This window comes from Corvus cornix, chromosome 2 (assembly GCF_000738735.6).
Source record: "Corvus cornix cornix isolate S_Up_H32 chromosome 2, ASM73873v5, whole genome shotgun sequence".
Classification (NCBI taxonomy): Eukaryota; Metazoa; Chordata; class Aves; order Passeriformes; family Corvidae; genus Corvus; species Corvus cornix.
In genome coordinates, this window is record NC_046333.1 from 130,757,054 (window position 1) to 130,779,000 (window position 21,947).

The following is a 21,947-nucleotide window of genomic DNA, read 5'->3' on the forward strand; positions in this document are numbered from 1 at the left end:
TTCTCTGTCAGTCACCTAACTACTGGCAGCTTCAGCCTCTATTGACTGATTCAGGACTCTCTGACTTGTCCAGTGTTCTTGGCCTGTTTTGAAGTCTTAGCCTAAATATAAGTTGTCTAATATGGTACAGTTTGGCATGTGTGGCTGTATTGAGCAGCTCTCCACGTTAAACCCTTGGGAAAGGTGCCTCTGTCACACTCTTGCCTGTGTCTTTGCCTTCCTTGAGCTGATCAGGTTAACGTGTGCTAAAGGCCAGCTGCATTTGCTTACGCTGCTGTGGGCAGGCGTAAGAGGGTACGGACGTGCTGTAGCTTCCAGTTGTGTACTCTGGCAAGGAAAAGGAGTACAGGTGTGCTCCAGGTTACTGAACCTTTCCTGACCCCTCTGGTTCAAACAGTAAAGGGCAGTGACCCTGTTGTTACTACCGAAAAGAAGCAGTGAAACCTTTTCCAAAGGCTGTCCTCGTCTGGATTGTCTTAGGGTGACAGTTTCTGATGTTCATGACAAGGAAATGGAAGTACGTTATAAATGATCACTGAAACCCCTCTTCAGTAAGTCTCTAGGTCATTGTTGCAAACCTAGCTTGGGGAGTTGCAGTACAGTTCAACTGGTTTCCCTTTTAGAGTCAGTGGTTGACTTCTGTGATTTTCATGCCTTTTATAGTTTGATGAAAGAACGTACCTCTTAGTAACCTGTTTTTAGTGTAAAATTTGCTTGTAACTGTATTACAAGTGAATGGGCTGCTTGAGCATTTTCATTTACATGCCCTGCATTTGTGAACGTTTGTAAAAGGGGTATTTTGGCAGGTGAAGAATTTGCTCTACTGACTCTTCGTTTTAAGAGTGCATATATTCATTGTGGATGATTACTTACTTAGGTATTTGTGTCCCTAATTTAGGAGTGAACTGTTGTCCTTCATCAAAAAACTTCGGGTAAGTCACAGTGGTGTTGAAAATGTGTTTGCAAAGCTTCCTTTTGGTGTAGCATTTTTTCTGGACTTTTTATGTTAAACTCCAGAAAATCTAACAGTTATATGGGTGTTTATGGTGGAAAAACATCTGAATTTGCTATACCTGGCATACAGCAGTGTGGAATAGCTTGTAAAAAAATTACACTGAATTCTGATGGAGATCTGTTGACAGTGGGAGTGTATTTTATTGCAGCTGTCACGAAGCAAAGCATTCCTTTTGGAGGGAGAAAGAAGCTGCTACATGCATCATACTAAGCAGCAGAAGTAAGAAGGAGGGAAATTGTTTATAGCTTCTGGGTTTGTAAATGCATAGAAAGTTGTAATATACCTAGCTTAAGTTTAAGGTTAGGAGTAATCACAGAAACAACATAAAGATGTGTAAAACCAAAGTAAAGTTTATATCCAAGGAGCTATTTGGGAAAATCTGAAGTAATTAAAAACTTTCTACAGAAACATTCTTGCAATATCCTTGTGTTGCAGGTCTCTTAACAAAATATTGTCCTGTTTCAGTAGGAAATTATAATGATGGCAGAACTTTTTACATGGTTTTAAAGCTTAGGGAAGAAAGTGGAGTTTTGTTAGTTCATGGGAATACTTTTTTTTTTCCCCCCCTTACAGGAACCATTGGTTCTAACCACAATATTGTCCCTGTTTGTCAAACTTCATAATGTTCGGGTTAGTATACATCATCAAAGTATTTCTTGGTTTTCTTGAAGTGTTTCTTGTTGTGATTTCTCATACCATCTTTCTTCTCTTAGGAAGATATTGTGAATGATATTGCAGCAGAGCACATTTCTATCTGGCCCTCATCCATCCCCAAGTAAGATGATGATGAAAAACACTATTTTCAAAATACACGTGTGATAGGTTTGGTCCCAGTTACTGTGTGAGTGTGATTTCTCCATGTAAAGGCATCACTGCCCCCATTCTGTCTCTGGGAAGGTTGGTCTGATGGCATGGAGAGTTTTGCTCCTAATTTGATGGTCCTGATGAAGACATAGAGGAGAAGAAAAAACTGGGGTTTTTTTAGCTGTGTTCTCTATTGAGCTGTATGTAACTATGTGAACTATGTAATACATTATTATGAAATCACTAATACTTTTTGGGGTGTGTTTGAATAATAGCCAAAATCGGAAGTGGCAAATGGTATGTCCTGATTTATTCTGGCTGGGTTGAACTGTATTTCTCCACTGAAATTTAGAGGCTCTGTGGGGTGGGATCTCAAAATCAGGTTTAGATTCCATGAATGCATTGGAAGAGATGGCTCTCGTGAAAGCGTGTAATGTGTAGTGGGGTTAATCTGTCTGTGGTTGGTCTGATTAAACCAGTCTCATTACTGGTGTAGGCTTCAATGTATATTATAAGGTCAACCAGAAGAAAGTTGTTTTCATTATTACCAGAATTTAGTAGTAGGGTGAGAAAAATCCATGTTTTTGAAAATTAAAATTCCACAGAAACTTTGGGAAAGGCTGCCCAAATTGTGCCACACCATTCCCAGCCTTCCTTCCCAAGCTAGTTCCACAATTTTCCAGAGATTGCTGTCTGGCCATTCATGCAGATGCTGGGATAAATTTATAGTGGTTTCAGATGTTGTCCTCAAATTTCTTGAAGCTGAGAATGTACATTCCTGCACAGAACCTTTTTGTGGTGTCAGCCACTTGTAAAGTTCTGGCTCTTTGTTCAAGCCTGTGAAGGATGTTTTTGTTCTGTCAGATTTACTGTACTGTAACAACAGTTGTCTTAGTCAACACGAAATCTTTTCTGGAGTTACTTATGCTTCACATATAATGCAAGGTGCTTTGGACTTAAACTAGATGGAAAATCAAATTAGTGGTTGAAAAACCAAACCAATAACTTAGGAATTATTTTTCTTTCTTTTTTCCTTTAGTCTTCAATCAGTGGACTTTGAAGCTGTAGCTATTACAGTAAAAGAGCTGGTCAGCTATGCCTTGACTATCAATGCAAACAACCACTTCTGGTTAATTATTCAGGCAGATATTTATTTTGGTAAGTGAAACCAATGTCTGTTTTTAACATGTGTGTAGAGGTACCTTGCTGCTCTGAGATTTGTTTGACATAACCCTCCTTGTAGTTCCTTTTATGAAAAGAAGTTTAAGTGATATATGAGGTTAAAGTCTTCAGATGCAGTGGTGTAGATTTGTCTGGGAGGTTGTTTAAGCCCACAGATAGACTGAGCTTCGGATAGACGCCATACAGACTTGCTTTTAGGGTAAGGGAAACTTCAGGAGTTACCCATAACTTCACTCTTCTAGTGCACTTGGTCCTTGAGTGGTGTAATTGTGTGAACCCATGACACTTGAGTATTTTTTAAGTGAATGGAAAGTTGTGAATAGTGGTTGCTTTTAAATGTGGAGATCAGCTTCACTGGAGCACAAGATGAGCAGAATGGAGAGGATCTGTATTTTATATAGGGAAGTATCTAGGGTTTCTAAATGAGGAAGCATGAACTCCTGATTTGGTATTGGTTATGATGGGAAGCTCTTTTCCTGTCATTCTGTTCTCACCTGCCACTTCCCACAGTACTTGTCTTTGCTCCTCAGCTGGGAGCAACCAGCAGAACTGGGACAACACAGGGTTTCAGATTCTGGGCACCATGACACACACCCAGATCGCACCAAGGCAGTGGTTGTCTGGGGAAATCTTGTCCAGCCTATGTGATCCTATGCTTTGCTAAATTATTGCCCAATCTAGAGTCAGTTCCTGGGGCTTGCTTTATAGTTTGAGTAAATAGAGTGCAGAGCGGTAGGTGCAGAAAAGTAAACTGAAATACAGCCAGACAGGTAGGGTGCTGCCAGGTGTGTGTGCTGGAGAAGGGTATGGCCACAGCCACACTCAAAGCTAGCTGGACATTTCTTTCACTTAAATTGTCTGTTGAGACCACTTCAGTGAAATTTAGCTTTTGGGCCAGATTGTTCTTTTCTGGCCATAAAATGGTATGTTCTGTGTCTCTGGCATCTACTTGCTGGTGCTTTGGGCTATCACAGAGGCAGAGTCCATATTTCCAAATTTATTTTTGGACTGAAAGGGTATCTGTGGTGTGCAGTAAGATGTAGTGCAGAAATGTGAGTCTGTTGCTTCTAAAAGAGACGTATTTGTCTAGAAGACGCTTTATAACACTTGGGCTGATGACACTGAACCGTGCCATAAATCAGATCTCCCCTGATGGGAGAGAATTTTCTAAAAGTCCTTGCAAGGAGTTTCAAAGATAAAATGAGACTTTTCCTTGAGTTTCAATGCTGCCAGATAGTTGTTTATTAAGTCTTACCAGAAGAACAGAGCCACTAGCATGACCCAGGTACAGCATAAGAGCACAGAAAACAGGAGAGAAATCTCTAATTATCAGGATTTACACAGCCTTTTAAAGATAATTTAACCAGTAGTTACTAAAAACGTACATTATTTCCACTTTCCTACCAATTATTCAGTAACACAGGCAGGAACTGCGGAATTCTCTATCCAATCATTCCAAACCACTTTTACTGCAGAACATGGAGTAGAAGAAGAAGGAGAAGAAGGTTTAGAGAACAACAACAATCCTCCATTTTGATATTTTTTACTCTTATCTGTTTATTACAGAGAAGCCCAAAACCTCTAAATTTTTCACCCTGTGACAATCTTACATAGTAGTCTATCACCTAATTCACACCACTGTATTTTCTAGTTCTTGTCTGACTGTTGGTAATTTTTTCCAAGGTTGGAGGTTAAAACAGTGTTGTTCAGGGGGGTAAGAACCCTTAAAAACAGGCAGAGAAATATTCTCGGCACTCTGGGTTCCTACAGGGTGAGAGGAGGGGTCTTTATCCCGTGTTCATTGCTGTCACACTACACGTGGGAGAGTGACTCAGGGTTATAAACCTGTTTTTCAGTGTTTATTGCCTGTACAAAGTGCAGCAGCATCCCAGAAGGAGGACATTGACATAGGGCACCTCAAAGCTGGTACTTAATGAACAGTGCTTGGAGCAGTGGCAGTGGTCTGTGTTTCAGCAGCCATGTGGGCAAGCAGGCTTCTCCTGCCGCAGAGCCCCTGGAGGCTGCTGCTTTCCCCGCAGCTCAGGAAGGTCTTACTGGGAGTAGAAGTAGTGCTGAACCATGAGAGTGCTGTTCCTCTCACTCACAGCAACTAAACTCCTTCACTGCCCCATGTGTGCTAAGCTCACTGAAGACAAACTTCTTTTCCACTCTAAGGTTGATAGATTAAAGATCAACTACCTGAAAAAATAAGAAGTAATTCCCGAAAGGCAGAACTTTGCCTGTGGTGGTAGTTTTCCTGATGGTGTAGTTTTTCCATCCACCACTGTGTAACCACCTCCTATGTGTCCATGCAAAATTTTTAAACAGGTCACACAAGTCACTTTTGCAGTAGAGTTCAGCTATGAGATACGCATCTGAATAATTTTATAAACAATTGATCTGAGTATTAAATAACTGCTGTATCTACTTTTGAGACTTTATTTTGCTTTTTTCCCATGGCAGCAACTAATCAGTATTCAGCAGCCCTTCACTATTACCTACAGGCAGGAGCCGTCTGCTCGGACTTCTTCAATAAGATGGTGCCACCAGATGTGTACACAGACCAGGTGAGCTAAAGGGGCATGTACAAAAATCTCTCCTTGGATTCACTCAACATCCTGATTCTATGTAGAGACAAAACTGTCCAGCACACACACATTCCTGTGCATGTGAGGTGTTTTATCTTGATGCATTTAGGAATGCACATCCTCGTTGGCCCTTTTTTCTTTTTTGGCTTGTTACTTGAAAGCCATAGAAAATCTGAAACTTCTTCTTTGCTGAATCACAGGCTTTTGTGTTAGTTCACAGAGCCTGCAGAGCTGTGTGATGGGAAAGCACTATGGGACACCAGTGGAGTAGAGAGCAAACAGAAAAGCCCAGAGCACAATCAGTGTGTGGTGTGACCATCCCCTGGCTCGCCCCTGCAGAGCCACCCCATGCTGGGCAGGGCTGGGGGCCAGACCGGCTCAGGACAGCACAGCAGCCCTGCCTCACCAGCAGCGCTGGAGTGCTCAGCTGCGCTCCAGCTGCTGGAAATACCTGGCTCCTACTGTGCTGGAAAGCTCCAAAGTGATGAAGGCTCAGTTCATCAGTGGATGTGCTAAAGCCTGGGAGTTTTTAGGGGGTAGAAGAATGTAGATAGCTATTTAGCTGGTCCCTTGAATGAAAAAAGAAAAGAAAAATTGCAGTTTGTGTTCCAAAACGAGCATTTCAGAACGTGTTTTGCTTCTAATCTTTCTGTAGGTGATAAAAAGAATGATCAAGTGTTGCTCTTTACTCAATTGTCACACCCAGGTAAGAGGTGAAACACGGCATTAACTAAAACATTTGTTTATAAATATTTATATAGGGAATAACACTAAAAAACAACTTTCCTTGGAAATGCAATCTGCAGTAGAGTAGCTTTTGTTGCCTTTGCTTCTAAGACAGTCACAGGACTAAAATTAATGAGTAAATAAACATATACTTGGGAATGTAAGAAGTAGTAATCTAGGGGTGTTTTGTCCTACTTTCCTCTGATAATATAGATTTTATTTTTTTTTAGAGACAGTATCTGTGGGGTGGTGTTAGGAACCTGGCCTTGTTTTTTGTGATAACTGCAGGTGCTATTGCTGTTCTGTGGGATCAGTCATTCTCCAAGAAGTAACAAAGCTTTTATTGGGCTCTTCTTTAAAAGCTCATAAGTGCATCTGGAAGCCAAGTCAGTCCCTTCTGATCTGAGTAAATCCCTTTTGCTTTTAGCTGTTGCTGCTGTTGATATGTCAGAATGATCTGTGTTCAGGTGCTCAGAACTTGCTTGCCCTGGGAGCAAGGTCTACAGTAGCTCTAGAAAAGGAGTGGAATGAGCAAGGCATTGTGGGGAAGGTTGGTTTGTGGGGAATTCAGGCTGTCAGAATCACTGCAGGTCTTTCCTTACAGGTAGCTATTTTGTGCCAGTTCCTCAGAGAAGTAGACTATAAAACTGCTTTTAAGGCACTGCAGGAACAGAACAGGTAAATGTTACAACAACGTTTATAGATGCCTAAACACTGTATGTGACTGTCAGTTAACCTGCTGTGTCTTTCAGTCACGATGCCATGGATTCTTACTATGAATACATCTGGGATGTCACCATCTTGGAGTACTTGACATGTATCCTTTTGCTGGAATACCACACATCCTGGATGTTGACAGCTGGGAAAAGTCCATTACCTACCTAGTGACTTTTCTTGACTCGTCCTCAGATCTCCACCACAAACGAGGCGAGACAGACAAGCGGCAGATAGCAGTAAGTTAACCCAGGCTGCTTGGGGGTGGTGGGATTTCTTTAGAGAGTCTTTCCCTCGCTGCCACCACCTCTGAAAAGTTGCTGCAATTCCAGTCTAATTTCATCATGCAATTCTTTTAGAATCTGGGTGCTCATGTAAAGTTGTGGTGGTTGGGCATGTTACAGAAATAAACCACCATGGAACTAGTGCTGAAAATGCCTTGAAATGAAACAGCTTTACTCGAAGACCTCATGCTGGTTGTCTCTCTTTTGTTTCAAGATAAAAGCCATTGGCCAGACAGAGCTGAATGCCAGCAATCCCGAGGAAGTCCTACAGCTTGCTGCACAGAGAAGGAAAAAGAAGTTTCTTCAAGCAATGGCAAAACTTTACTTTTAGGCTAGTGCTGGAAGACTATTACAAAATGTGTGAAAGTGAAAAAAATCTTTCAAGACTTTATTTTTTAAAATCCACTTAAATTTTTGTACAACATTTACAGTCTAGTATCTTTCTTCTTAGAAATAGATGAAATCTTATAATAAACCCCTTATTTTTACAAACTGTACAGAAGGCTGGAAGCAACTGCAGCTAGTTCCACAATGGCTTGTTTGAAGAAGACATGAATTCAAGTTTGCCAAGTTGGTGTGAGTGTAATACAGATGTGGGTGGCACTTGATGCTCTGGTGCAGCTTCGTGGGCTGCTCAGTGTCATGTAACACTTGTCCCTGGCTGTGGGGCACAGATAGGAGCATCGTGAAAGAGGGAGGACTGATACCCTTCTTTCCCAGTACTGCCCTTCATCACAGAAGTGACTCGGAGGTAGTGAATATTCCAAGGAAAACACAGTAGTTAATGCTGTTTATAATAAACACTGATAATACACAGCTCCACAGTTTAAAATACTGTTCCTATGACATGAGTGGTTGTAGAGTACCTGCAGCTCCCTTTATTCCATTACCTTCTCCAGTTCTTGTTGCAAGTGGGTAGCTGGGGACTGTACTTTTTCCAGTTCGAGTTACTGCAGCAGCAGGTTCTTTGCTGGTACTCTTACCTGAGGTCAGTGATGCACTAAAACTGAAGTTTATGGCAGGCCTAAAGGGCTTTAAATTTCTCAGCCTCCTGTGGAGCTGGGATTTGATACAAGGCTGGCTGCACTGTACTGCATGCGCAGAGTGGTTTCAGAGACGTGAACTGCTTACCCACAGACCTCCGTAATACTGCACCTGAGCTGGTGGGACTAACTGACACGAGTGAGCTCTGACCTTACCAAGGAAACAAAAAGAGTCAAGAAGAGGTAATACGTACAAGCTGTCAATATTCTCCTGCTCATCTAACCCAAAGTAAAGCAAGTCTGCTGTGTCAGCCCTATTAAAAATGTTCTTGAAATCCGTAAATTAAGAATTCAGTTCTCACTATTAAGTCATGTCAGAATGGACCAAAGTGGTCCAGGCTCTTGTGATAGCAGGGTGCAATGCTCAGCTGAGCTCTTTTTGTCAAGTCTGTAGGAGGATGCTGGTCTCAGTTTCCATCTGTTGCATCTTTTACTGCCCAAGTCTTGAATAGCAGTGAAGAACATGAGTCACCTTTAGTGTGGTCCTGTTCTGAAGCACCAAGTCCTGTTTCTGAATCTGTTCATGACAGTTGGCTGTATTTCATTTCTTCTCTGTGCTTTTGGGAGGGGTTATTATTCCTCCTGTTGACACAGGTGATAACTGCCCTGGGGCAGTAGACACTACTCCACTGTTCACTTCTTCCTGTGTATTGGGGGAAGAAGACAACAGTTAATACCTGTGACAAGGTCTACACTTTTTTGTGTCAGCAGGAGGCAGCAGTGCTTCCTCACACATCTCATACAATTCGAGCACTCCAGAGAGTTAGGATACTGAGAAAACCGAACTGACATTACATAACAAAGTGAAGATTATTCTCTTACAAACACCTCTCCAATACGGCTAAGGCAAGTGTTTGCTTAAGGCCTGGGAGTGTTAGGGTAAATCACATGTTTAAAGCATCACTGGTGGTGGGGCACTCACTGGCTGAGGTGAGCCAGGCCAGGTGTGAGCAGGGAGGTGCTTTGGCTGCTCACAGCTGCCTCAGGACAAGGGATGTGTAATGTACTCTCAGCTGCCTGAACTGCACATCCACAAACCACCTACCAGCATGTCCAGATAATTGGTGTGGGTCTGGATATTGTGTCGATCTTCCGCTGCAACCTTCCTAAAGTTCTTCAGCTTCACAGGAACTTTTTTTGCCACATTTGCAAAAGGAACCATCCATTGTACACACTCTGAAATGCTGTCCCAATCTAAGCCTAAAGGGTAGAACACAGGAACATATTTAGAAAGCATGAGCGAGTTGCACAGTGTTCCAATATGGCCATGAGTTAAAAAACTCAAATAATACTGCAGATGAAATTCAGAAACATCCCCCCAGAAACAGCCAACATTTCCTTATGCTTGTAACTTAAAAGGGTGCTGGTTGAGGAGGGTGAATGGAGGTCACAAGGGTTGCTATTGCTTTCCAGGGGAGGCTGAAGTGACTTGTGGCTTGAACACAAGATTGTGGGTCATGCTATAAAAACATACACTGGGTGCTGCTTACAGCCATGCATGACTGCTTGAGAACTGCATTTCAGGAGAAAAAGTGGCCAAATATATAGCTAATGATCCTCCAGACATGTGGAAGTCATAGAGCAAATATTAGCCCAAAAGCAAGAATGTTTTAATTCCTTAGCAAAGGCTGCACTGCTGAAGGTGTTTCCTTCTTTTGAGGAAGTTTTGAGTCTTTGTAACATCTGAAATAGTGGTAGGAAGTGAAATTAGAAGGAAAAGAAACCCACAGAACAAATACTAGTGTCCATGTAGGCTTTGGTCTTTGGCAGCCTGGTAAACCAGTACCCTTTCAAGAGATTTGGGCCTGTGACAGCTTCTGGAATTCCCTGCCTAACAAGGCCAAGCTTTACCGAGGTATCTTACCTGAAGCTTTCTTAACTATTTCGATTGAGGTACAGTGGCAGAGCGCTGCAGCAGCTAGTGTTCTGTACTGGAAGTCCAAAGAATTCACATCCAGAATACACAGGTCTAAAAGCTAAGCACATGAAGAGTGACAGATTTTAACAACCTGATCCTTTAGCATGTTCCTGTCTCAGAGAGGGCTATGCACACAGCAGTCCTCCTACAGCCTCTGCCTCAGAACAGGGCTGAGCTCCAGGAAGGAGTTTCTTAAATTTAAATCCTACCTAGTGCAGTATTTACACCACTGAGCTACCCAGCTTCAGTTAGCCTCTCTGAGGCTGGGCACAACACATGTCCATAACAAACTGAACCACAGCACTTCCAAAATAGTCAAAACACTCCCAAGGCTGCCTTCTTGGCAATTACACAGAAACACTGTTAGGGGCAACACAGGTAAAAACAGCCTGGGGTCTGAAATTATCCACCTTCCCCTCAGAGCTGGCACTGCTGTTTATAGAATGCTGGAGTGCACAGTGATTAAAGAAAGAAGATGGATTTTTTATTTTTCCATCACACAGAAAAGTCTTAAAGAACGTGAAAGCAGGGAGACAAGGAACACAGGGGTACTTGTCCTCAAAACTGAACTTCTTTGGTGGAGTCAAACTTGCTCATTCCTTAACAAAGTACCAGGCGAGGGGAAACAAGGGAACACTTAGAACAAAGGGGCTTTCAGTATGTGATGTTCAGTTGTGATTGTCATTGTCCCAAGAACCATGTTCCAACAGTTTACTACCGACCTGGGCTATTTGAATGAATTTTTCCTGAGAATACTGAGGTAGCAGCACTTTCGAAACGTCCTTCAGAGCATCCACTTGAAGATAGAGGTTCAGCCAAGAGACAATTGTCACTGGACAGAGTTCCCATTTTAAAGCCTGCAAATATTTAACAAACAGTTAAGTGTCTTAAACCACTCAAGGACAGTTTTGTGCTCTGAGTTCTTCCTAATCCTCTCCTGAGATTATTGCATGTATCCTTAAAAGACACTAAAGATTTACAATTTCAAACACAAATATTCTTTTTAGGTTGCATTCTCACTGCTTTTTGAAAGGCTGTGCTAGAGATCAGCACAAATCTGTATCCCTTTACCTGTGCAGTTGGATTTTATGTGTCTTCTCCATTCAGAAGGTGGGAAATTAATATTATTTCCTCAAGCTTTTGGGCTAACTACATGAATCTGCAGCTCATATCTATTAAAGAAGTATAGAGTCCTGTGCTGGTGGAGCCCTTCCAACGTGAGGAGCACTGAAGCCCCTGTTCCTGGACAGCAAGGGACATTGGCAAGTGCAGTACATTACAGTGACAGCCTTCCAACCTGCCCATGCCTGGCTGCACTGTTAAGAGCATTTACATTCACACAAGCATGAGAAACCTGCCCTTTTCTACCAGTCAGGGACGTCAGACATCCACTGCACACACAACAAAGGCTTCACTATTGTGCAGAAACAGGGACAGGTTCTTTTTCTAAGCAAAAAAGTGACATTGAAACACAAGGCTCAGCTGGAGTCTTTCACCCAGCACTTCAAAACACAGCAAATTATTACCTTTAACATAATAAGTTCCATTCTTACAATATCATCTTCACTGCAAGCACCATCAGTGACATAAGCGAATTCCTGTATTTTAGGAGCGTAGATTTCCTTTAAAGGGAGGGAAAATGAAGATTAGTGTGTCTTATAGTTCTGAGAAAGGTTGAGAAGATACTGGGAAATACTCTTCTGTCCATGTTAACATTTCTTATGCTACAACAGTGTTTTTTCATTATATGAAGTGACTTGAAACTTACAGGATAAGGAGATAAGATATAACCTACTTGGGTGTTAGTATCTACTGTATGATGCAATGGACTTATTGCAACTCTTTTAGCTTCTGGGCAAATAAATGCTGACCAAGAAATCAGAACGCCCTTTCATTTATAGCTCTTTCTACTCAGCCGTTCCAATGCTGTAAAAACATGCATTATCCCAATTTTTGTAGATGGCTGTCTGGTACAGGTTACCTGCCATGTCAGTGCTGATGTAATCACATTGATTTAAAAAAAAAAAAAGAGAAAAGCTAAAAAAAAAATGAGAAAAAGAATCCCACAACCAGCCACTGTAACTGTCAAAATCCATGGTGCAGAGATGGTTAAGGAAATTTGCTAAGCCAGCCATGCCAGCTGGGGCCAAGCACAGTTAGATATGTAAGTAAAGGAGAGCTTGCCAGCAAAACTGCTTCCCTACCAGCTGGCTCTGTGACCACTATGGCCCCACACTTCCTTAGGACAGGTGACTGCTCATAGTGCACAACCTTGCTTCGGGAACAACAGTGAGAGCTGGGGGTTCCAAGGTAACAGCTTAATCCCAAATCTTCCTGTCAGTCTAGCCTACTAGGCAATATACAAAATGATGCTCTTGGCCTGTGGATGTAGCACACAATGTAAGGTATCTCCCACCATCCCTGCACTTAAGACTCACACTCCACTAAATGGAGGATATCATAAGGATATCATCCTGATGTACAGGCAGTTTGAGAATTAGGCTTGGTTTTGTTCAAGTCCCACACCCATTCCTGAGATTGTTTGCCAACTGCTGTATATTTGGAAAAAGACAAGACAAAACAAAACTACTTCTAGCACATTTGCATCCCTTTTAAGTTTATGTGGTCTCCTTCCTTGCTGCTGGAGAAAGGGAGGACAAAAAGTACACTTCAAGAGACAGACAAATGCACAATTGAAGGAAGAGAAAAAAAATTTCCCCTTCTGACCTTCAGTGTTGTACATACACCATCAAGTCCAAAAATTCAGACAAGAAATAATCGTTATCACTGTCTTTTTAGTTACTCAAAATTCAACACCCTCCTCCCTGTAAGAGAGCTGCTTACCTCAAGTTTGGAGGCAATAAATAATGAGGTAATTCCTATGAGCTGAAGCATGCTCTTGTTAATGTTCTTTTGTGTCAGCATGAATCTATCAAAGAAGTCTTGAGCTAGGTAGAAGGTTTCCCGGTGGAGTGCATACACCTCGCACACCTACAACAGGGGAAAAAACAACTCAATTTTCTGTTATAAAACTGTGTACGCACATTGGAGTATTCAAGCTATAACGGCAAAATGCAGTTTCATCTTCTGCACACACAAAGCTTCACATACCTAGGTATGGTACGATGCAGTGGTTAGCATGGGATTGGAAAAGGTATTTCCCATGCTCCCATCTAAACATGAATTGCCTGTGATGTACTACCAAACTTGCAAAAAATACTTTTTCCAATTTAAATAGCAACCATTTTTCCACTGAAAGAAAAAAGCCTGTTGAGGAAAAAAACCCCGACAAAACAGCAACACCTACACATACACACACTAATTACCTTGATTAAGAATACTCTGGGCTCAAGCCTCAAGCTGAAGTCAAACCCTCACCAAATTCCCAGTAGGTCTGTCCCAGGGCAGAATCACAAAAAGAATCAAAGTCTTTGGCTCTACAGCAAGCAAGCCTGGAAGCTTCTGCTGGAGTGGGCTCTGCTGGCAGGCCAGGAGCACTGCCTGCAGCCCCTCAGGCACACCAACAGCCTCACTAAGCAGGAACAAAACTGCGGGAGCCGCCATCTGCTCCATCCCATTGCTGGTTTCCCTGGCAGGGAGAACTTTTAATACTCGCATTTTATCAAAGTGTTTCAAATGCCAGTTCAACAAAAAAAGAAAGGAGTGCCAAGACCAGGAGATCTTAGGCAGAGCCTGACATTTTCACCTAATTTCTAATTGAATTGGGAGGGGCTACCACATCTCCAGCTCGTCTGCAACTCCATACCCCTTTCACAACTAGAAAGCAGTCAGATATGTATAAATTACCTACAATCTACATGCAGTAAAGAACAGGAACCAAAAAGAGTATCCAAGAAATAGATCCCGGATGCTTCATTTTTTTAGTTGGATACAAAGTCACAATAAAATCTCACTACTACAAGCTATTTTCCAAGATAAGGTTGGAAGCTCATTTGCAAATTAAGGCCCTTCCTGACCACCAAAAACAAAACTGATTGGCAGAAATAGCACAGCCCCACTCTTTCAGACCCGACACATTTGCCTGATAATTGATGTGTTACTCTGATACTATTAACGACTGCTCCAAAGAAGATTCAGAACTAAAACTGTACAGACCAGGCCTACCCATAAATAAATGGCACAGTTTCTATGGAAGTGTAATTCCCAAACATAATAACACTTGATCATGTTAAGCAGTATCTCAGTTATAATGTTACAGAAGAGTGTTAGGAGCTACTGGAGAGGTCTCAAAATTGCTGTGACTTAAATCCACTGTGGCATATAGAACCACTGAGCCGGACAACAGCAAGGCCCCTGTTGATACTTTTGTTTGGAAATTGGATTATTTCCTAATTCAAGGTTAAAAAGAACCAACAAACCAATTTAATGGTGATATGTAGATTCCGCATTAGAGGAACTAGTGAAGCACACAACTGGAATAGTTTTTTTATTCAGAGTGTATTAAAAAACCCCCAGCTTTCATTGTCCTTGAAATTCCTTGCTAGTATGATTTATTTGTAAACTTTTCACATAAGAACCTGTCTCTATCAAGAACATTTCCCTGTCAGCCATTGATATATTCTGCTCTCTTCATATGATAAAATTGAAAATTCATTATGAAATCAGAAAATAGCATCATGGGCTGACACTTAAGAGCTCTTGACATAGTCAGGGTCGTAAACCCTCAATACAGCTGTCTCATGGCTTAGATACAGTCTATCCTGTAAGTTAGAGATCCATAACTGGTCTGTCTATAGCAATTTCAATACAAATGTCTCAAAACTAGATTTCTCTCCCTTGCAGGAAGTAGTGTTTCAAGAGCAAAAGTTAAATTCTATTGCTCACTGTCCTGGGGGGAAAGTTCAGCTCCTCCTGCCTGGGAAGGCCTGGATGTAGCTCACCAAGAGGATCAAAAGCAGTCACTCGTTCTGTTGCAAAACAGTTTTGCCATTTCTTCTAAGTGTGCATGTTGCTATTAGATCCTTATGTAAAAGCTGTGCTTTTACCTGCCTACTTCACAGGCACAACACACAGCAAACTAACTAAAAGTACACACCTCTAAGAGCCAGTCTAGCAGTATCGATCTCATGTGAGGTTGCAAACTAGAATGTAGCGATGTGAAGTGTTTGCAGTGAGCATATCTGTTCTCCTTTGTCAGGATGTTGAGCCAGACATCTTTGGAATTTCCCCAGCTATGGAATAAAGTTACACAAAGCATTATTAAGTATATACACAATTCACAAAAAAAAAAAGAATAAAAACACTATTTATGTTTACAGACATTCAGAAACAGAAAGAAAAATTCTGCATACTGTGAGATCCTTATGGTAATTGGAAAACTGCAGGAATACTCAGAACGTTTTACATCACCACAACAGCAGCTTGCCAACATCATCAGCAAAGTCCCATTCTACAGAACGAGTAGTAAAACTGAACATGTGCCTCCCAAAGTTGCACATGCAACCAGAGTTTCCTATTTTGCCTAGTTCAGTGGCTGTTCAGAGAGCAAGATAAAACCAAACCTTCCCTGTAAAAAAGGACAACATACTCCTCCCCAGGAAACACAAAGCATACCTGAAGTTGTCCAGTTTAGCTTGAGAAAAACATTGAGATAGTGTTTAAAAGTCACTTATCCATCCTTTTATTTCCTAGCTTACTTCAAGGCTCAGAAGCAAGCTCTTTAGAGAAAAATTTAATTCTTGTTTATTGCTAACTTATAATTTACTAGTACTCCAGTCTGTTTGGGAAGATGATGCCTGTATCATCAATATGGTTTTATTTGTAATTGTTATTATTAATCCATATGGGCTTTTTCTTAGATGCACTTCTCATCCTGCAGGTAACTAAGAGGAACAGCGTGTTAACCAATGAAATTATGATTCCCTACTGAAATTTTTGGAGTTATGTATTTATCTTTCCCCAAGCAGAAGCAGAGAGACAGAGCTGATCACTGGTATTGCCTACAAATTCTAACCCAGGTCAATTTCATTCTGTTGCCATCCTAAGTTAAAAGCTGGGGAGATATTTGCTTGTTTAATGCACAACTCTCCCCATTCAAGCAGAAAGGCATTAAGAAATCAGTTATGATCTTCCTACAGCAGTTAGGGAACAATGGAGAAGGCAGGAGAAGGAAATTATCCTCTTATTTGGCTAATCAGAAAGGATGGAGCTCAGCTTTACCAGATGCCTGTCAACAACAGGATTAAACACCTTGCATGGAACGCTGTATCTGAAAATGTCTTTGAGGCAAAGAATCACCCTGCAGCATGTCCAGTTCTGATCAAGTTTGGGGCAGAACAAAGAAAAAAAAAAAACCAAGGTATATCTAGAAAGGGTTCTCTTAAAGTAATGCTTCATGTTCTGCTTCTCTTGTCATTCACCTTGGCAGAAATTTTCCTTAGCACATTGCAGTAAATTTACCACCTCTTTCATTAAACCCCAGGCTGATACAATGAGCAGCTGGGTACTTATCTAACACACCTGAATGTCTAAGAAATTCTGAAATTGAAAACTATAATTTAGTCAGCTAAGCTATCTCTCTGCAAAAGGGCAATTTTCTAGAACTGTGACTGCACCAAGCACATTGCATTGCATTAGCAAGCTACCTGCACAGTGATATTGCCACAAGTTTACTTGAACATTTTTAAGTTCTTTAAGAAAATTTTGTGTAATACTTTTTGGTCACTCAGTTCCAATAGCAGTTTAGTTTCTTTCTTTAGAAAGAAGTTTAGTTTAACCATTATGTGCCTCTTAACCACTTAGTGCCCAGTGTTAAGTTACAAAAGGACAGCTCTGAAAGGTGAAAAGTCTGGTGTGTTTATAAGATCAGGGAAAAAAAATACCCAAACAACCAAACACAAGAATTTCTATCTTTTTCTTGTACATTAAATCTTCTGTGGGATGAGGAGACAAGTAGAGATGTGTATTATGTAAGCACAACACAACAGATTTTATTAGAATAGTTCAGCATATTTCATAAGACATTAACAATTACTGCATCTGTTAAACTTACTTGAGTTCTGGCAAAGGTGATGGATTTATGAAGAGGTTCCTGAACCTGTATTTTTTGAATCTCGAGAAGTCAGTGGTTACTGATTCTTTGTGAGGTGTTTCAATAATTATGCAAGGTGAGACACCTCCTGTTATTGTGGGTGGCCAACAACTCTGCAAAATAAACAAGGTATCTTTTAAATGCTGAATTTACTATGAGAGCAAGAAAGGCAACAAGTAGATTACAGTAACAGCACCAATATATGTAATGTACAATATATGTATGTCTTTCTGGATCTCAGCATTGATTCAAGTACCAAAACCAAGAAAGATGAAAATTAAATGCCAACAAAACCTTCCATAGTCAAGACAGAACATGTATAAATAGATTGGATGCATTTGGGAACTCAGCTTTGAGGAAGATGACTGTCTTTAGTTTATGAACCCACAAGTAACCTATCCATTGCTTGAAAAGCTCAGTTACAGTACAAAAGGCAAAGATATTAATTGCTACTATAACACAAAACATTAGGTTGCTAGTCCTATCTACTTATCCATTTGGAGGGAAAAGAAAGGAGGGGGTGGAGGTTCTACTGTCTCTCAGGAAATTCAGCAACTTGTTATCTTCCAGTTTAGTGCTCCAGAGAGGAGCCACCCATCTCAGCTCCAGAGCTAGATACCCACTGAGCAAGCAGCAGCTGTGAACTCTCTCAGCTTGCCAATGCCAAATATAGGATGCAATGACTCAAAAGGAGAAGAGTGCAAAGGTATTCACACAGAAAGTCTCAGAGAAGGAATCCTAGATTACTGTAGTTAACTATAACTCGTTTCAGTTATGCTTATTTGGTTGTATGTAACTAATATGAGTGAGGAGGTATCAAATCCCAGGAGCACAAGCAATGCTGTAATGGCTGACAGCCTTCAAAATGGTGACACAGAACTTTAAATATTCTCTGTGAAGTTAAGGGGGAATCCCATTCACAAAGAATGGCAACAGAGGGGCAGCCTGAACACAGAAGCTTTTCCTATATAGCTGACTTGCAAGGTAAGCTACACAGGATTCCCCTAGTATATCTAAATCTATTTATAGCCAGACTGAAATATCCGAAGAGTGAAGTTACATATTCCAGCAGAATTGACCTTAATGCATGCAGCCAAGAGAAAAGGGAGGTCCTACTCCTCTTTCTCTCCTGTGATCCTCACTGCCCAAGTGCCACCCCAATGCTTGTCAGACCCTCTGCCAGGTTGATTTAACTCACTAGCCCAGCAGAACAACAACTTATTTTGTGGTGCTAAATTAGCAAGATGAACCTGCATACTGCTTCATTCAAAGAATGGAGCAAGGCAGGGGATGGAGTGCATGGCCAGCTATCAAGGAAGATGAGACAGGGAAGCAGATTTCCCCCTTTCAGCAAAGCTAAGTTGTAAGACAAAGTTTCACCCCAGGTACAGCTGATGTACTTATGCAGCATTTTTTCGTACTCAAGATTTACAAAGACAACTTCACAATCAGAAGAGTTTTGCTTCACCATAGCTGTTAGACTCATTACTTTACAAACAGAATAACTGCAAACAATATTGTTTGCAAGAGAAAGTTATAATATTTCACTAATCTGCTTTAAAATAGAAAACCATAAGGCCTGTCAGTTTTAAGAGCTTCCTGTCTTAGTGACAACAGATTCCTAAATTGATTTAAATAATCAAAGGAATTGTTAAATGAAAGTAAAGATGGCCTGGCGTGGTTATGAATCTTAACTAAATGGCTGTGAAACCACACCTAAAGTTAAAACAAGTGCAGTGATCTTGTTTAGACTTGCCTCTAGGCCTTACCTGCTCTGTATATGGAACTGTTCTGAAATATCTAGGGTTATTCTCTTTTTTTCACCTAACCTTACACTGCAGTGGGTTTTACATTGAAGGATCTTTGATCTGCAACAAACTCATGCGTAAAAAAGCAAAAACATATAAAAAGGTGCTAAGCTCCCATAGTTTTTAATATCTGAAAATACAAACTTCCCCTATTCAATACTTTCTGGTGTGGAATGCATGACTTCACACCCACCAACATAAACCAGATGGACTCCCTTACCTAGTTTGAAATGGTATTCAGGATAGAATTACCTTAATTTCATATTGATGTTTTTTAGCAATTTTCCCATCTTCTCTTTTCTTAATCTCCTGCTGAGAAGAGAGACACACATCAATACACTGACAGTGACCAGCACACCCACCTAAAGGCAAACTCTTGCTACCCCTGCCCCACTTTATAACTTGGCAGACTAAAGATTGTCCCATCCAAATGCACTGGAGAACTTTCAGAATCATTCGATTTTCCAAGTTGCTCAACTTGCTCACCTCTGTTGTTCTTCTTTTTCTGGTCTGGAGATAATCTAGTGCTTGCAGTTCTTGTGGAGCCTCTTCTTGACAGGACAGTGGCTGCTGCTGTTTGGCTTGCAAACGGCTACTGCAAATAGCAAAGAGTAAAAAGTCATTAGACATTAGGAGAGCAGCAGTTGTTAGATGGGTACAGATAATCTTAGTACAATGCTAACAGCTTACCTGCGCCTTGACATCTTCTTTGGGCTATAAGATCTCTACCTGGATCAAAGTAATAGGATAAGCTCAGTTAGTGCATCCTCACAAAACTAGAACCAGGTTCCCTGCTTTGTGTCACGAACTCATCACAAAGAGCAGCATGTTCTACACAGCTCAAATAGAAGGGCACAAGTATTCCACTGGCCTGAGGAATGCCCAAGCAGAGCATGACTGTGGTATATAAGTACACACAGCTCCATGTCCTGCTGCAGGGTGCCCAGGTATGCCAGCAGTTTAGCTCAGGCTGCCTGGGGGTGGGGGCAGGGAAGTTATAAAGGGACATTTCCCTCACAAGAGGATGTGGGGAGTCCCTGGGGCTGTGACCCCTCTAGCCCCCCCACACCCTCCATTCCACGCACCCACACAGACACGTTTTGCTGCTGCCGGTCCCTCCGGGGCGATGCCCCCCACACCTGCCGGGATGGCCGGGCCGCGATGGGCCGGGCCAGGCGCCGCCGCCCGCGCTCCCGCCGCGCCGGTTCCGCGCCAATTTCCAGTGAGCGGGGAGGCGGCGGCGGCCTGTGCCGGGGTCAGGCTGGGCTGGGGGAACCGCCGCCGCCCGCCCTTCCCTCCCGAAGGGCCGATCAGACACCCACCCGCTCCCGAGGGTGCTGAGGGGGGCGCGGGAGGGGCAGGATCGCCGCCCCGCCCGCCCCCCCCCCCTCCGCGCTCCCGCCTGGCTGAGAGCGCGGCTCCCTCCAAAACCTGAGGGGGAAGGAAGGGGCTGCCGGGACGGCGCCTCACACGCGGGGAGACACCCACCCCCCGCCGGGACACCCCTCAGCGGGACCCCCCAGCGCAGGAACCGGAGCTGTGAGAGGGTGTCCCCACAGGCACCCCGCTCCCAGGGCAGGGGAGCCGGGACCCGCCGGGGTGAGGCGCAGGCGGGCGGTCGGGGTCAGCCCGCCAAGCTGCTCGGCCGGCATCCCCGCCCCCAGCGCGCCGGGCTCCCTCCAAAACCGGGCAGCCCGCCCCCGCGGGGCTCTCCACGGTGGGGCGGGGGGCAGCCGATGGCGGGATCCCGCCGGCACCCCGACCCGCCGAGCTGCTCCCGGCGGGGGTGCCCGTCCGGGCCATCGCCACTCTCCGCTCCCTGCGGATGGGGCTGCCCGCGGGGACATCTCCCCCCAGGCTGTCCTCAGCCACTCTCCCTCCAAAACGCTGCCCGGGCGGGCGGGCAGCCTGCCTCGCCGCTCCCGGTCACGGCTCCTGGTCACCGCTCCTGCCTCACCGCTCCAAGTCACCGCCGCCAGTGCGCCCCTCACATCCCCCACCACCGGCACCGTGTCTGCCGGTACCGCTACCACCACTACTACCATTATCACCGCCATCCTCAACACCGCCACCGCTACCATCACCACCGCTACCATCATCACTGCCGTCACCATTAACATCATAATTATTACTATTATTATCATCACCATCCCCCAGCCAGCCCCCGTCCTCACCGGCGGGACCCCCGCGCACCTCTGCCACTGCCGCCCGGGCCGCGCTGCTCAGCTGGCGCCGGCGCCAACCCGCTATATAGCGCGGCCGGGCCCGCGCTGCGCATGTGCGAGGGCGGCAGGCGGCTCCCCCGCCCGTCCGCCACCCGCGCCCCGCTCGCCCCAGCGCCGCCCCTGTGCCACGGGGCCGCGCCGACCCCCGCGCCCCGCGGGACACCCCGCGTCCCGGCCCGGCTGCCCCGGCTTCGCCGGCAGAGGAGTCCGGGAGAGCGGCAGGCAGCGCCGGGAGGAGCGCTGCCATCGCTGCCGCCGCCCGCTGCCCCGGTACCTCTCCGCCGCCCGGCCCCGCTGGCGGGGGGCACCCCGGGCACCGTCACCCCGCTCCGCTCCGCTCCATCGGGCCCCGGGCCCCGCCGAGACAGCGGCGGCTCCGCCGGCGGCCCCGCGCGCCCGGCGGGGCTCAGCCAGCCCGCCCGGGGCGGGGCCGCCGGCGGGGCCGCCAATGGGAGCGCGCGGAGCCGCAGCAGCGTGCGCGGCACGGGATGTAAACACGGCCCCGCGCGCCCCGCCCCGCCCGCCAGCGCGGCTGTCAGCGCTCGGCCCCCCGAGTGTCCCCGCGGCACCGGCCCGTGGGCCCCGCCGC

The 21,947-nt window shown here is 44.2% G+C and overlaps 2 protein-coding genes across 8 annotated transcripts in view; one reads left to right on the top strand and one right to left on the bottom strand.

The window, feature by feature from the left end:
• The window catches only part of INTS8 (integrator complex subunit 8), a 23,150-nt gene extending 15,340 nt beyond the window's left edge, over positions 1 to 7,810 (top strand). The window contains exons 18-27 of one of the 3 annotated variants that reach the window (XM_039548788.1): positions 899 to 932; positions 1,589 to 1,645; positions 1,729 to 1,790; positions 2,859 to 2,977; positions 5,465 to 5,568; positions 6,245 to 6,295; positions 6,920 to 6,993; positions 7,068 to 7,132; positions 7,225 to 7,268; positions 7,528 to 7,810. In XM_039548788.1, coding sequence (XP_039404722.1) covers positions 899 to 932; positions 1,589 to 1,645; positions 1,729 to 1,790; positions 2,859 to 2,977; positions 5,465 to 5,568; positions 6,245 to 6,295; positions 6,920 to 6,993; positions 7,068 to 7,132; positions 7,225 to 7,268; positions 7,528 to 7,644 — 727 coding nt within the window. In that variant the 3' untranslated portion in view covers positions 7,645 to 7,810. Of the gene's footprint in view, positions 1 to 898; positions 933 to 1,588; positions 1,646 to 1,728; positions 1,791 to 2,858; positions 2,978 to 5,464; positions 5,569 to 6,244; positions 6,296 to 6,919; positions 6,994 to 7,067; positions 7,133 to 7,224 lie in introns of all 3 variants that reach the window. The other 2 variants (XM_039548789.1, XM_039548790.1) reach the window with 2 other exon arrangements.
• Positions 7,681 to 21,738, bottom strand: CCNE2 (cyclin E2). Of its 5 annotated transcripts, none has more exons than XM_039548793.1 (12): positions 21,633 to 21,738; positions 19,824 to 19,862; positions 19,620 to 19,728; positions 19,386 to 19,445; positions 17,287 to 17,438; positions 15,331 to 15,466; positions 13,119 to 13,265; positions 11,801 to 11,896; positions 10,997 to 11,131; positions 10,221 to 10,332; positions 9,402 to 9,556; positions 7,681 to 8,999 (listed from the first exon to the last, which is right to left on the bottom strand). In XM_039548793.1, exons 2-12 carry the CDS (start codon positions 19,835 to 19,837, stop codon positions 8,898 to 8,900), a joined length of 1,218 nt encoding a protein of 405 aa, XP_039404727.1. In that variant the 5' UTR covers positions 19,838 to 19,862; positions 21,633 to 21,738; the 3' UTR covers positions 7,681 to 8,897. The 5 variants fall into 5 exon arrangements, with proteins under 5 accessions (XP_039404727.1, XP_039404729.1, XP_039404726.1 ...); XM_039548795.1 differs by lacking the exon at positions 21,633 to 21,738 and adding an exon at positions 21,308 to 21,416 and having other exon boundaries at positions 19,386 to 19,442; XM_039548792.1 differs by lacking the exon at positions 21,633 to 21,738 and adding an exon at positions 21,308 to 21,416.
• Between the last annotated feature and the right edge of the window lie 209 nt (positions 21,739 to 21,947).